General features: G+C 70.0%; 2 protein-coding genes across 5 annotated transcripts; one reads left to right on the forward strand and one right to left on the reverse strand.

The window, feature by feature from the left end:
- Positions 1-675: 675 nt before the first annotated feature.
- FHIP1B (FHF complex subunit HOOK interacting protein 1B) lies at positions 676-9,276 on the reverse strand. Of its 4 annotated transcripts, none has more exons than XM_032751660.3 (14): positions 9,171-9,276; positions 8,773-8,814; positions 7,035-7,296; positions 6,710-6,958; positions 5,944-6,330; positions 5,205-5,315; positions 5,038-5,124; positions 4,734-4,901; positions 4,484-4,563; positions 4,116-4,288; positions 2,459-3,412; positions 2,211-2,389; positions 1,804-1,966; positions 676-1,259 (listed from the first exon to the last, which is right to left on the reverse strand). In XM_032751660.3, exons 3-14 carry the CDS (start codon positions 7,170-7,172, stop codon positions 988-990), a joined length of 2,961 nt encoding a protein of 986 aa, XP_032607551.3. In that variant the 5' UTR covers positions 7,173-7,296; positions 8,773-8,814; positions 9,171-9,276; the 3' UTR covers positions 676-987. The 4 variants fall into 4 exon arrangements, with proteins under 4 accessions (XP_032607551.3, XP_032607545.3, XP_032607546.3 ...); XM_032751654.3 differs by having other exon boundaries at positions 5,205-5,363; XM_032751655.3 differs by having other exon boundaries at positions 5,205-5,363; positions 9,232-9,254.
- Positions 9,277-12,238: 2,962 nt separating this feature from the next.
- CNGA4 (cyclic nucleotide gated channel subunit alpha 4) lies at positions 12,239-14,590 on the forward strand. Its single transcript, XM_041719205.2, has 2 exons — positions 12,239-13,375; positions 13,461-14,590. The coding sequence occupies exons 1-2, from the start codon at positions 12,340-12,342 to the stop codon at positions 14,477-14,479; spliced, it is 2,055 nt and encodes a 684-aa protein (XP_041575139.2). The 5' UTR covers positions 12,239-12,339; the 3' UTR covers positions 14,480-14,590.
- Positions 14,591-14,696: the final 106 nt, after the last annotated feature.

Genomic DNA, 14,696 nt, shown 5'->3' on the forward strand with positions numbered 1-14,696 from the left:
CAGTCAGTATTGGATGGGAACTGTGGTGGCACCTGGGGGCCAGGGCACCCCACACCCAGGGGACCAATGCTGGCACCTGCTCCACGACCTGCCTGCTGTCCCCCGACGGTCACAGCTGCACCCCAGGGCGGCCCACAGAGCCCCAGAGTCCCCAGAGTGGAGGGGGAGCAGACACGGGGTGTCTCAGGCCAGCAGCAGGATGCAATCCCGGCCCTGCAGAGGTGCCCTGGCCCTGCAGAGGTGCCCTGGCCCTGCAGGGGTGCCCTGGCCGTGCAGGGGTGCCCTGGCCCTGCAGGGGTGCCCTGGCCCTGCAGGGGTGCCCTGGCTGTGCAGGGGTGCCCTGGCTGTGCAGGGGTGCCCTGGCCCTGCAGAGGTGCCCTGGCCCTGCAGAGGTGCCCTGGCCCTGCAGGGGTGCCCTGGCCGTGCAGGGGTGCCCTGGCCCTGCAGGGGTGCCCTGGCCCTGCAGGGGTGCCCTGGCGTTGCAGGGGTGCCCTGGCGTTGCAGGGGTGCCCTGGCCGTGCAGGAGTGCCCTGGCCCTGCAGGGGTGCCCTGGCCCTGCAGGGGTGCCCTGGCTGTGCAGGGGTGCCCTGGCCATGCAGGGGTGTCCTGGCTCTTTAGGGGTGCTCTGGCCGGCCCCCCACGCCCCGAGAGCTGCACAGACGGGGGAGGCGGTGCCCTCGCTCAGACCCTTTATTGCCAAGGGTTTTACACAGCACAGACACACACCCTCCCCATGCACAGCCCCCCAGCCCCGCGCCCCGGGGGCTGCACGGAGAGCGGTGGGGCGGGTGGCAGGAACCCCCGGGGCCGAGGGGGGCAGAGCCAGCCCGCCCCGCGCCCCCGCCCCGCCAGCCCGCGGGCCCCAGGGTCCTGCCCTGCTCCCCGGGGCGCGGGGCGCGGGCGGCCGCTGCTCCGAGCGCGGCCCGGCCTCGGCCAGCCTGCCCCAATAAATTAAAAAGGTCCCAGTCCGGGGTGCGAGGGGCCGGGTCACTCCTCGGGGGGCTCGGTGAGGAACGGGGAGGTGACGGCGTGGGCCTGGGCGATGGCCGCCAGCTCCTTGAGGAACTCGCTGAAGATGACGGCGCAGTAGACGGCGTTGCGCACGCGCAGGGCCTCGCCGTGCCGCGCCGGGGGGGCCAGGGGGTGCAGCCCCCCGTCCCGCAGCCCCTGCAGCGCCAGCTGCGCCGCGTGCCGCGCGCGTGTCGGGCTGTTGGCGTGGCGCAGCAGCAGCTCCCCCAGGGACGGCTTCCGGCTGCGGGCTGCGGCACCGGGAGCGCTCAGGGGCACGGGCGAGGGGCTGGGGGCACACGGGCCCCGGTGCACCCCCAGATCCCAGTGCAGCCCCCAGTGCAGCCCCAGATCCCAGCCCCCAGTGCAGCCCCAGATCCCAGTGCAGCCCCCTGCCCCCAGTGCAGCCCCCCGTGCAGCCCCCTGCCCCCAGTGCAGCCCCAGATCCCAGTGCAGCCCCCAGATCCCAGATCCCAGCCCCCAGCCCAGCCCCAGCCCCCAGTGCAGCCCCCAGATCCCAGCCCCCAAGTGCAGCCCCCAGTGCAGCCCCAGATCCCAGTACAGCCCCTAGATCCCAGTGCAGCCCCCAGATCCCAGTCCCCAGCCCAGCCCCAGCCCCCCGTGCAGCCTCCAGCCCCAGCCCCAGCCCCCAGATCCCGGACAATGCATAGGGCAGCTCCCAGCTCCTTACCCAACACAACATGCAGCCCCCAGCCCCTCACATAGCCCCCAGTCCCGTGTGCCACCCCCAGACCCCCGGCAGACCCCAGCCCCCCGGCACGGCCCTGTGCTCACCCAGGGTGTCGGTGCGCCGCAGGGCGGGGACAGCCCCCGGCCCCTCAGCCCAGTCCAGCCGCCCCCGAGCAATCAGGTACTTCTTGGCCTTGAAGAGCAGCGCTGGGAAATCCTCTTGAGTGGCAGCAAAGCTCTCGATCTTGTTCTTCACCGAGCCCAGCACCTGCAGGACCACAGCACGGGGTCCCACAGGAGCAGGGGTCCCCATCAGATGGGATGTTCCCCTGAGCACAGGGTATCCCAACAGGAGAGGGGGGACCCAGAGGGGGCTACAGCCATGTGCCTGTGACACCTGGGACACGGGGCAGGGGCTGGGCAGCACAGGGCCAACTCAGTGGTCTTGGGGTTAGAAAGGATTGAAACCTTTTCCATGACCCCACGAGGGCAGGGGCTCCCGGGGGCCATACCTGGAGCAGGGACTTGACGCTGGGCTGGAAGACCATGTTGGTGTTGAGCAGGAAGGAGCGGAGCAGAGGCTGGGGGTAGCAGGCCAGCTGGGCCACCAGCCCCGTCAGCAGGAAGTTGACGTACAGAGAGTTGTGGGGCATGTTCTCCAGCTTCCCAAACAGCACCGACACGAAGGGGCCTGGCGGCATGGGGGGGTCAGGCAGGGCCCCTCAGTGAGCCGGGACCCTCCCTGTGCCCCCGTGCCCACCTGTGAAGGGCTGGCTGGGGGGCGGCCCCACCGCCCGCGGCGGGCTGGCCACCACCTGCGCCAGGGGGTCCGGGGGCCGTGGCGGCGCCCGCCCGGTGCCCGCGTCCCCCTCGGGCAACGCGGCGAAGCTGGCGAAGGCCTCCTCCTCCTCGTGGGACAAGGGCGGCTCCGGGGGCTCCGTGGGGGTGGCCGGGGCTCCCCCCACGCCCCCGTTCTGCATCTCGGCCTCAATCTCACGCAGCTCCTCCGTGAAGGTCTCGATGGAGACGCCGGCCCCAGGGGGCTCAGCCGGCGCACGGGCCAGCAGCTCCTCCAGCAGCGAGTCCACCGAGGGCAGAGGCTCCCAGCCGGGGGGCTGCGCCCGAGGGGCCCCGTTCGGAGCCCCCCCACCACCCTCCCCCTCGCCCCGGGGGCTCCGACGGACCTTCTTCACCACCACGTCCACCTCCGGCCGCCCCGGCTCGGCCGCCCCGTGTGCCCCGTTCACCAGCGTCCCCCCATCCCGGGGCTCGGGGCCGGGCCCCCCGACCCCGGGCTCGTCGCCCCCGAGGGGTCCCCCCGGCGCCTCCCGCGCCCCCTCCTCGGGCAGCCCCCGCTTCTTAGTCCGTGGGGTGGGGGGTCCCGGGGGCCGCGCCGGGGGGCTGTCGGGGTCGGGCGCGGGGCCGGGGGCGCGGGGGTCCTCGCCGTCGTAGGGCGCCGACCAGACGCGGCAGGCCCAGGCGCAGCGGTCGATGCTGTGCCGCGCGTCCCGCAGGTACTCCAGGTAGTTCCTGTCCAGCTCCGCCACCTCGTCCCGGGGGCCGGGCCGGGGCGGGCTGCCCGCGGGGGGCCCGGGCGAGCGGGGGGCAGCGGCCTCGGCGGGGCCCGCGCTGGCCTGGCGCATGAAGAACGAGAGGCGCGACGGCGTGGAGGGCTTCGGTGCCGGGGGGGCATCTGCTCCAGGGCTGCCGTGGCCTGCAGGGGACATGGGGTCAGCACCGGGGGGACAGCACCAGGGGCAGCACTGGGGTGGCAGCACTGGGGACAGCACCGGGGTCAGCAGCGAGCCGGGGCTGGAGAATTTCCAGGTGCCACGGGGATGGTGGCACGAGGCTCAGCACTGAGCTGGCAGAGGAACGGGGTCCCGGCAGCTGCAGGGATGGCACGGGGGAGCCCCGTGCCAGGACAGGGCTCAAGTACGTGGGCATCACATGGCATGGAGAACTGTGCCAGGTGGGGTGGGGATGGGGCTCAGGTTGCCACAGGAATGGCACCAGGGCTCAACGCTGAGCTGGGACCAGGTCCAAGGGGACAGTAAGGCAGAGCTCAGCAATGGGACAGGATGGGGCCAGGGCATGAGGGGCCACAGGGATGGCACAGATGGGACTCATCAACACATTGGAGCAGGGGTGGGCTACAATCGGCCATGGAGACCCCAGGTGAGGGCTCCACATCAAGCCAGGAGGGGGACAGGGCCTAAGGGGCCACAGGATAGCATGGGACAGCTCAGTGCCAAGTCAGGGCAGGAAAGGAGTCTGAGGGGCCAGGGATCCTCTCCCAGGGATCCAGGGAGAGGGCTCAGTGTTGGGACAGGGCCCAAGGGGCCATGGGGATGGTGGGGTGAGGCTCAACACCAAGCTGGGAGGTGGAGGGGCTCTGAGGGGCCGCAGTGGCGTACCCCTGGCCCGGGAGGGAGGCTCCTCGTCCCGGTCACGGGGCGGCAGGGGGCTCTCGGGCTGGCAGCAGCGCGGGATGAGGGACAGGAACTTGGCCGCTGTCTTCCCATAGATGTCCAGGTCCCGCACTGCCCGCTTCTGGCTCAGCATCACATGGCTGCAGGGCAGCAGATACCTGCGGGCAGGGTGGCACAGGGCAGCTGCAGGGGACACATGGGGACAGGGGCCTCCACAGGACCCCAGCCCCTTCACACGGGGGCAAATGATGTGGCTGCCTCACATCCACATGCCCACCTGGGAGCAATGCCCCAGGCCCATCCCGGAGGAGCCCTCAGAGTGGGCCAGCAGCAGGTGACCCCAGCCCCCTCACCTGAGCACCAGCTGCAGCATCACATCCTCGCAGTTGAGGCTGAGCAGGGTCCGGAAGAGGCTCAGGGACACCATGCACAGCTGGGGACAGGGCAGGGCGTCAGAGGGGCAGCAGAGCGGGCAGGGACAGTGCCACCCACCCCACGGCAGGACAGGGGAAGGGGATGGGGACGGGACAAGGATGGGGACACTGGGGATGGGATAAAGATGAGGACGGGGATGCTGGGGGGCCGCGGGGACCCCAGGCTCACCCGGGAGTTGCTGTTGATGCGGCCCACCAGCGTGTCCAGGATGGTGGTGTTGTCGTGCCGGTGCAGCAGCACGAAGCGCAGGAAGGTTTTCAGCAGCGCCGTCTCGCTGACGCTGCGTAGGAACAGGTCCAGGTACGCTGTGCTCGCAATCATCTCCTCCACCGAGGTCTGCAGCAGGGGCACATGCAGCTGGGAGCCACAGGGATGGGCACCACGGGGCCCTGCCCACCCGCACAGGCAGAGGTACGGGCAGCAGACCCCCAAGGAAACCCCCCTCCCACAGCCGGTGCCAGGGGTCCCTCACCTTGTGCAGCGCCGGCCCCATGACGGGCACAAGGAACCCGTTGTGGACGTAATCCACCAACTGCTTCTGCACCAGTGGGTGGGCGACCTGAGGGGCCACAGGGGGGTCAGGCAGCCCCCTATGGGGCTGGGAGCCCCTCACAGCTCCTCGCAGCCCCTCAGCCCCACCTGGATGACGGCATTGCAGAACTCAAGCGAGTTCATGAAGAGGACGAGGGAGGAGACGCCGATCCAGTCCTCCCGCCGCAGGAAGTGCCAGTCATCTCCTCGCACCTCGATCTTGCGGGGCAGGGAGGAGTACAGGGCGCTCAGGCCCGTGGCCAGCACCTGGGAACACATGTACTCGGCTGCCCCGCAGCCCCTCGCACCCCCGGCTGCTGGACCCGACCCAAAGCCCCGGAACCTTCCCCCCACAGACCTGCCCCACCCAGCGCTCCAGGCAGGGCAGCTGGGCTGGACCCTGCATCCACCACTGACCCCAGGGGGTGGCCCCCTCATCCCCAGCTCAACGCTGGGCCCTCCACCATCCCCAACTCAACGCTGGGCCCTCCACCATCCTCCCATCACCACCAAGCACCCTGTTCCAGCCCCCTCACCCCCAAGCTTTCCACCATCTCCAGACTACTCTGTCACCTCCAAGCCCACCATCACTTGTAGATATGCCATCACCTCCAAGCCCTCTATCCCAAAGTTCTCCATCATTTGCAACCTCTCCATCGCCCAGCTTCCATCATTCCCAAGCCCCCCATAATCTCCAGCCCCGCCCTCCACCGTCCCCAAGCCAGGGCAGGACTTCTCTCTCCCTCCAGGACTGTCCATGGCTCGTGCCCCCGCTGGCCCAGCTCGGTGCCAGCAGCGCAGGGTCCCAGCAGTGTCCCGGGGAGGGGGATGCCAAGGGGATCCGTACCGGGCAGAAGTAGGAGTTGTCGGTGATGGACTGGGCCACGGCGCGGTTGCTGGCCGACATGGCCATGATGAGCAGCAGCGCGTCGCGAGCCTGCTGGCCCCGCACGCCCTCGTGGTGGATGAAGGGGATGAGGAGCGAGAAGATGATGAGGTTGGCAGGGCCCTGGTCCGTGTGGCTGTGGAAGAAGAGCTCCAGGATGGCCGGCTCGCGTGCCACGGAGACGCAGAGCTGGTTGAGCAGCAGCACCAGGCTGTTCTCCAGCGGGGCCGAGGCGGGCTCGGCACACACGCTCAGCAGGCGCAGCAGCGGCGTCAGCACTGCCTTGTGCCGCAGCAGGGGCTGCCGGGCCTGGCTGATCAGCATCTCGTACAGCTTCAGCTGCTCCACCTGGCAGCAAGGACACGCGGAAAGGTACAGGGACCACCCAGACACCACCGGTCCCGCTGTTCCTCCAGCACAACCATGTCCCCAGGTGCCACATCCGCACGGCTGTGAAATCCCCCCAGGGCTGGGGATTCCAGCGCTGCCCTGGGCCATTTGTGACAGGGAAGGAGGAAATTCCTTCCATGAGGAACTTCCTCCAGTGTCACAGAGTATTCAGGTTGGCTCGGGTAGTCTCAACCCCAATCCAACCTGAACGTGCCATGGGACACTCCCCTACCCTTGGCCTGGCTGACCCTCAACCCAGCACCTTCACCTTTTGGATCCAGGCTGTCCCAGCCTCCCCACAAACCCCCAGAGACCCCTTTGCTCCCCTCACTCAGACCTTCCTCTCCTCGGTGAAGTCGCCCTGCAGATGCCAGCACAGGAGCCGCTCCAGCAGGTTCTCAGCAGCCACAAACTGCAGGATGGGCCCGCAGGCCACGTCCCCGTCCCCCTGTGACCTGTCCTTGTCCCCGTCCCCCCAGGGCCGGTCCTCAGCCAGCAGGTTCAGCATCTGGTAGGTGTTGTTGCGGACGGCGCTGAGGTCATCGGGGGCTGGTTTGCTGCCGCGCCGCTCCAGGATCCGCAGCACCTGTGGGAGAGAGCCTGGCAGTGGGGGCTGGGGGTCGCAGGGTCGGGGATGCTCGCTGCCCCCTCGCCCCACTCACCTGTGCCCAGTGGTTTTTGAAGACCATGAGGCAGGTCTCGGGATCAGCGGTGACAGGGGGCTGCAGGCTGGCGCTGCGGGGGGCTCGCTGCCCGCCCGCCCGTGGGGTCAGCTTGCTCAGCCAGCTCATCCTCTCCATCGGCACGGGGTCACAGACAGCACCGCGGCACGCCAGCCGGGCTGGATGCGGCCTGGCACCACCGTGGGGGCACAGGGGAGCGGGCGGGATGCCAGGGTCCTCTCTCCATGCTGCTGCCAACGGGCTGGAGGGAGAGGCGCCGTCAGAGACCCCCCGCCCAACCTCACCGCCAGCAGCAGGGAGGGAGGCAGAAGGGAAAGAGCAGGGAAGCCAGGAAGGAAGAAGGTCAGGAGGAAAAGACAGCTATCAAAAGGAAAGGCAGGCAGGAGCCAGAGCAGCGGGAACTGGGCCGGGCAAGCATGCCGGAGCAGTGCTGGATGGAGGACTCTGGATCCCAGCCCTGCTCACACCCAGTACTGGACTTTACACCAGGAACTGGCCCAGCATGGGCGTGGGGAGTGCCCAGCAGCCACGGGACACTGGGACAGCTGCCCACCCCCCTGCTCAGCAGCACCCACGGCCGGTGCAGCACAACAGTGCTGCCAGGATATTTTTAGGGCCCCGTGCCCTAGCACCAGCACTGCCACTGCAGGCACCAGCGTAGCACTGAGCATAAAGGCCCCAGAGCCGGCAGCACTGCTGTGCCTGGGGACAGAGAGACACCGCAGGGGCCACCCAGTTCCCCACCAGCATGTGGGGAGGGCAGTGGCTCTGAGAGCCAGTGCCACAGCCCTTGCATGGCAATTGGGGAAGTGGAAGTGCCATTAAAGACACCCCAAACCACAGGCGCAGGAAGGGAAAGTGGCTGAAGCTGGGCCAGTGGGACACAGCACGGGCAGGGCCTGTCTATTTATACCCGGCTCAGCCCGTCCCACCCACAGCCAGCGCTCGTGTGGCTGCTAAAGTTAGAGCCACTGAATGCCGGGGCAGTGCCAGCCCTGCCACCCAGCACTGCGGCCCCAGCAGCAGGAACCAAAAGCCACAGTGTGGCACACCAGGACGCCTAGAGCAGGGACCTGTGTGACACACGGCCAGAGCCATGCTGGTGGGACAGGGACACCAGCTGTCACCACTTCTGCCCTGGCACCAGTGTCCCCTCACCCCAACCTGGCTGTGCCAAAGGACCCAGCCACGGGGGCACAGCACGGGGCTGTGGCACCACCCCAGTGTCACCCCAGTGTCACCCAGAGGGGCTGCAGTGGTGGAGCACCCTCCGCCCGGGCAGCAAGTAGCTGAGCACTGGGGGGTGATCATGTGCCACCAGACCAGGGAAAGGCAGGCTGCAGGCAGGGACACCGAGGGCACGGGGACACCAGGTGCCAGCAGGGCAAGGACAGGGACCCCGGGGCACGGCCACCACGGGCAGAGGATGGCACCCAGTGCCAGGAGGTTGTGGGTGACGAGCACCGGCCCCTCCAATGCACCCGGTAACCAAAGCACCGTGTGGGGGTCACCGAGGGGTCGCCAGGGCGGTCGGCGGTAGGCCCCGGTGGTCTGGGTGAGGCGAGGGGCTGTCTCAGCCCAGGGCTGTCCCCGGCCCGCGGGAGGTGCTGCTCATTTGGGCATCCTCAGGCGCGGAGCCATGGAGACACCGGGACGCCCTCAGGCTCCGGGGTCACGCATAACCGGGGCGCTCGGATGCCGAGGGGCCGGGCCCTACCTGGGTCAAGGTCGCGGCGGTCCCGTCCCGTCAGCGCCGCACCTGAGGAGGGCAGAGGAGGCGTCGGACGCGGGCCGGGACCCCCCGGGACCCCGGGGCCTCGGCGGGACGGGGCCCTCGCCCCGCGGCACTGCGGCCCGCTCGGGCCCGCCCCCGCCGCCCTCGCCCCGGACACCGCCCGGGCCGGGCCGGTGCCTCCGACCCGCGGGCCAAGGGCGGGCGGCGGCCCGGGCACCCCGGCGCCGCGGCACAAGGGCGGCGGGACCTGCCCCAAGGCGCGCCCGCTCCCCGCGCGCCCCGCTCCCGCTGTCCCCGCTAGCGGGGTCCCCATTGCCGGTGTTCCGGCGCCCCCGGCCGCTCCCCGGCCGCTCCCGGTGCCGCCCCGGTGCCGCGCTCACCGCCCGCCCCCGCCACGGGCCCCGCGCCGCCGCCGCCATCTTCCCGCCGCGCCCGACGCACCGCGCGCGCGGGCCACGCCCACCGCCGCTGGCCACGCCCACCGCCGCGCGGGGACACGCCCGTGCCCTGGTGGGCGTGGCCTCGCCGGGAAGGCCCGAGCGCTCATTGGCTAGCCCCGAGTGGGGCGGGGCCGGGCGGGGCCGGGGCGCGTGGGAACCGGGACCCGGGAACCGGGAAAGGCGGTACCGGGACAGCCCGGCACCGGGACACCGGGACACCGGGACACCGGGACACCGGGACACCGGGACACCGGGACACCGGGACCCGGAACAGCCCGGAACCGGGACACCGGGAACCGGGACACCGGGACAGCCCGGCACCTCCGGGACACCAGGACAGCCCGGCACCGGGACACCGGGACAGCCCGGCACCTCCGGGACACCGGGACAGCCCGGAACCGGGACACCGGGAACCGGGACACCGGGACAGCCCGGCACCACCGGGACACCGGGAACCGGGACACCGGGACCCCGGGACACCGGGACCCGGAACAGCCCGGCACCACCGGGACACCGGGACAGCCCGGAACCGGGACACCGGGACCCCGGGACACAGGGACACCAGGAACCGGGACAGCCCGGCACCACCGGGAACCGGGACAGCCCGGCACCGGGACACCGGGACACCGGGACCCGGAACAGCCCGGCACCACCGGGACACCGGGACAGCCCGGCACCGGGACACCGGGACAGCGGGACACAGGGACACCGGGAACCGGGACAGCCCGGCACCACCGGGACACCGGGACACCGGGAACCGGGACAGCCCGGCACCACCGGGACACTGGGACATCCCGGCACCGGGACAGGGGGTACCGGGACAGCCCGGCACCGGGACACCGGGACAGCGGGACCTGGAACAGCCCGGCACCACCGGGACACCGGGACAGCACGGCACAGGGACACCAGGACGCCGGGAGAGCCCGGCACCGGTACACCGCAGCACCGAGACACCGCGGTACCAGGACACCGCGGCACCGAGACACCCCAGCACAGGGACAGCCCGGCACCGGGACATCCCAGCACAGGGACAGCCCGGCGCCGGGACCCTGCGGTACCGGGACACCGCGGTACTGGGACCCCGCGGTACTAGACACCCCGGCACCGGGACAGCCCGGCAGCGGTAACCCGGTATCCAGGTGCTGGCACACCGGCACCGAGAGCCCCAGCACGGGCACCGCTCGGAGCTGGGCATCCCGCTGGCCCAGCCACCCCCGTACTGGGACCCCCCGTAAGTGCCCACCCTAGTACCGGGTAACCCTGCACCGAATAGCCCCCGCACACTGCACTTACCGGAACTGAGCACCTCAGAATCGGGCACCCCGGTACCGGGACCCCCCAGAAGCCCAGAAACGGGCCCTCCCTGGCCCTGGGCACCCGCGTGCAGATAACCTTGTACCGAGCACCCTGTGCCAGGCAGCCCCGTACCGGGCGCTGGGAGCTGCTGCCGCCGCCCCTGCACAGGCACCGCCTGGCACCGGCGGCTGCTCCTGGCGGCTCACCTGAGCCCCGGCACACCTGGCCACGGCTCCGTGCCCCGGCGTGCCCGGCGGGCCTGGCACGGTGTGTGTGTCAGCCCAGGTGTCCCGGGGGGCAGTGGGCACCCTGGGGACCCCTCGTTGCCAGGACACGCCCGGTGTCGCAGGAGCCGCGTGGCTGGGTCCCCTTGAGGAACCACGCCCGGCACCGGGGCCGCGGCAGCACCTGGCAGGCGCTCCGGTGCGCAGGAGCCCCGGCTACCGGGACGCGCGGATCCCCGCTGTGAAGGATCCCACCGGAACCCTCGGCTCCCTCCCGTCACCTCTGGAGCCATGGCCACAGCCAGGGCCGGCAGCGGCACCGGACGTTCCACGGGGTGAGCGGGGCACGGCTGCCTCCAGTGGGGCGGGGGTCGGGCACCGCAGGGACACCTCCGCTCCAGCTGTGGGGGGGCTGGTCCAGCCTTAGAGCTGCCGGCAGCCGGGGCTGAGCGGGGGCAGAGGGATCCCAAACCGGGACGGAGTCAGCCCAGGTGCCTCTGCACCCCCAGGTGCACTGCTGCCCCCCGAAACTGGAGCCTGGACCCCGCCGGGGACTGGCACTACCGGTGGATCAGCCTCATGGTGCTGCCCATCCTTTACAACTGGGTCGTCCTCATCCTCAGGTGCCAGGCAGGAGGGTTGGGGGAGGGTGTGCGGTGTCCTGGCCCCGTCCCAGTGATGCTTTGTGATGCCACTTGTATCCCAGGTGCTGCTTCCCCGAGGTGCAGGAGGCACACGCAGGGCTGTGGCAAGTCCTGGACGGGCTCAGCGACGCACTGTACCTGCTGGACATGGCCGTGCACCTCCACACAGGTGTGTGTGCACACAGACACGGACACACACACACACACACATTCACACACACACACACAGGTACACACAGACACACACACACACAGGTACACACAGACACACACAGGTACACATGGACACATAGACACACAGATGTGTACACACACACAGACACACAGGTGTGTACACACACACACAGGTACACAGGTACACACAGATACACAGATGTGTACACACACAGACATACAGACACACAGGTGTGTACACACACACAGACACACAGGTGTGTACACACACACACAGGTACACAGGTACACACAGATACACAGATGTGTACACACACAGACATACAGACACACAGGTGTGTACACACAGACACACAGGTACACACAGATACACAGATGTGTACACACACATACACACACAGACACACAGGTACACAAGACACAGACGTACATGTGTGTACACACGCGTGCAGGTGTGTACATACACACACACACATATGCAAGCATGTACGTGTACAGGTGTGTAGATGCACACACACACATGTGCACTCCCACCCCGTACAGACACCACCCAGCCCCACACAAAGGATGTCTGGGTAGGTGGTCTTGAGTCCCGGCACCCACCACTCACCCCTCAGCCCCATGGCAGCCCAGGGAGCCCCAGTGCCACCCCCAGGGTGCCCATCCAGGGTGCCCATGCAGGGCTCCTGTGCCCCATTCTGGGCACCTGCATGCTCCCTGCTGCGAGCCCTCTGACGCACAGGGAGGTGAGCAGCCCCTGCCCCTCCAGGCATGGATGCCCTGCAGCCCATGGCTGCCCTGGCTGCCCACTCAGGTTTCCTGGAGGACGGGATCCTGGTGCGGGACGTCAGGCGGACGCGGCGGCGCTATCTGGGCTCCTGGACCTTCCCCTGGGATGTGATGGCCGTGCTGCCCACCGAGCTGCTCTGTCTGCTCCCAGGGGTCCCGAGGGTCCCGGGGGTGCCGGCAGCACGTGCCAACCGCTGCCTACGGCTGCCGCGACTCTTGGAGGCCTTCGACCGGTGCGAGACGCGCACGGGTTGGCCCAACGTGTTCCGCGTGGCCAAGCTGATGCTGTACCTGCTGCTGGGCATCCACTGGCACGGCTGCCTCTACTTCGCACTGTCGGCACGCCTGGGGCTGGGCGCCGACCCCTGGGTCTGCCCCAGCTTCACCCGAGTGCTGCGCCGCTACCTGCACAGCTTCTACTTCTCCACGCTGGTCCTGGCCATGGTGGGAGACACGCCAGCACCGCAGCGCGAGGAGGAGTTCCTCTTCCTCACCGCCGGCTTCCTCCTGGCCGTGCTGGGCTTCGCCACCATCACCGGCAGCATCAGCACGGTCATCGTCAACCTCAGCTCGGCCACCTCCGCCTTCTACCCCGACGCGGGGCCGGTGCGGCGCTACCTGCGGGCGAGGGGCGTGGATGGGCGGCTGGCGGGGCGCGTGGCGCGCTGGCACCAACACCTGCGGGCGCAGCGCAAGCTGCCGGCCGAGTGGGAGGTGCTGCAGCACCTGCCGCAGGGCCTGCAGGCTGAGGTGGCCGCCAGCGTGCACCTGGCAGCCCTGCGGCGCGTGGGGCTGTTCCGCGGCTGGGAGCACGGCGTGCTGCGGCAGCTGGTGCTGCGCCTGCGGCCGCAGGTCTTTGGGCCCGGCGAGTTCGTGTGCCGGCGCGGGGACGTGGGCCGTGAGATGTACTTCATCCGCGAGGGCCGCCTGGCCGTGGTGGCCGAGGACGGCGTCACGCAGCTGGCCGTGCTGGGCGAGGGGCTCTACTTCGGGGAGATCAGCCTCATCAACATCAAGGGTGAGCTCCACGCTGTGCCCTGATGCTGCCCCGTGGCCCCCTCGGGCTCGCGGCCCCCTCGGGCTCACGGCTCCCTGCGCCACAGGCAACATGGCAGGGAACCGGCGCACAGCCAACATCCTGAGCATCGGGTACTCGGACCTGTTCTGCCTGGGCAAGGAGGACCTGGCCGAGGTGCTGGCCGAGTTCCCCTGTGCCCGTGCTGCCATGGAAGCCAAGGGCCGGGAGCTGCTGCTGCGCATGGGCCAACTCGACACCGGAGCTGAGGCGGCGGCACTGGCGGCCGAGGCCGAGGCGCAGCAGCGGCTGCAGGGGCTGGAGGTGGCCCTGGAGGGGCTCCAGACGCGGGCAGCACGGCTGCTGGCACAGCTGGAGGCCGGAGCCCTGCGCGCGGCCCTGCGCGTCCGGCGCCTCGAGGGACGGCTGCGGGGCAGAGCAGAGCGGGAGGACGGGGCAGCGGGAACGGCAGGAACGGCCTCACGGCAGCGGCCCGACAGCCCACGGGGTGCTACCGGGGAACAGGGCCTCCCCAGAGTGCAGGCTTCTACCAAGGCACGGGCTGTCCTCAGGGCACACGGTCCCCCGGGGGAACAGGGTCCCTCCAAGGTGCAGGGTGCCCTCAGGGCACAGGGTCCTGCCCAGGAACCGGGTTCTGCAGGTGGACAGGGTCCCACTGGGGCGCAGGGCCCCTCCAAGGCACAGGGGCCCCACAGGGCACTCAGTCCCCATAGAGCACAGGGGCCCAGCGACATGCAAGGTCCTCCCAAAGCACACGATACCCCCACAGGGCAGGGACCCCTCGGGGCACGGGGTCACATTGGGGCACGAGGTCCTCGTGGCATGCATGGCCCCAGGGGGGCAGAGGCTCCCCTCAAGGCACATGGTACCCCCATGTTACAGGGTCCCCTCCGGGCACAGGCGCCGCCCAGGGCACAGGGGCAGACTGGGGCACGGGGTCCCAGTGGCACGTATGGTGCCAGCAGGGCACGGGCTCTGCCCAGGGCACGGGGTCCCTCCGGGTCACAGAGACCCGTGGGGGCGCATCATGTCTCCGGGGCTCAGGGGCTCAGGGCTCCACGAGGGGCGGGGGTGCCGCGGGACTAGTCCCGCGGTGCTGAGGGGTGTCCTGGGTGGGGACGCCGCAGCGACCACTGTTGTCAGTGACTCCGGCACTGCTGCTGCGGGACGGGGACCGGGACGAGGAAGGAGCCGGGATGGGGACGGGTCAGGGTCACGGAGTTTCGGAGCCGTGAGCAGCTCGGGACCCCCAGCCCCGCCAGGCCGTCCCGGGGCAGCCGCACGGGCGCGGTGACAGACATCG

This window comes from Taeniopygia guttata, chromosome 1 (genome assembly GCF_048771995.1).
Source record: "Taeniopygia guttata chromosome 1, bTaeGut7.mat, whole genome shotgun sequence".
Taxonomy (NCBI): domain Eukaryota; kingdom Metazoa; phylum Chordata; class Aves; order Passeriformes; family Estrildidae; genus Taeniopygia; species Taeniopygia guttata.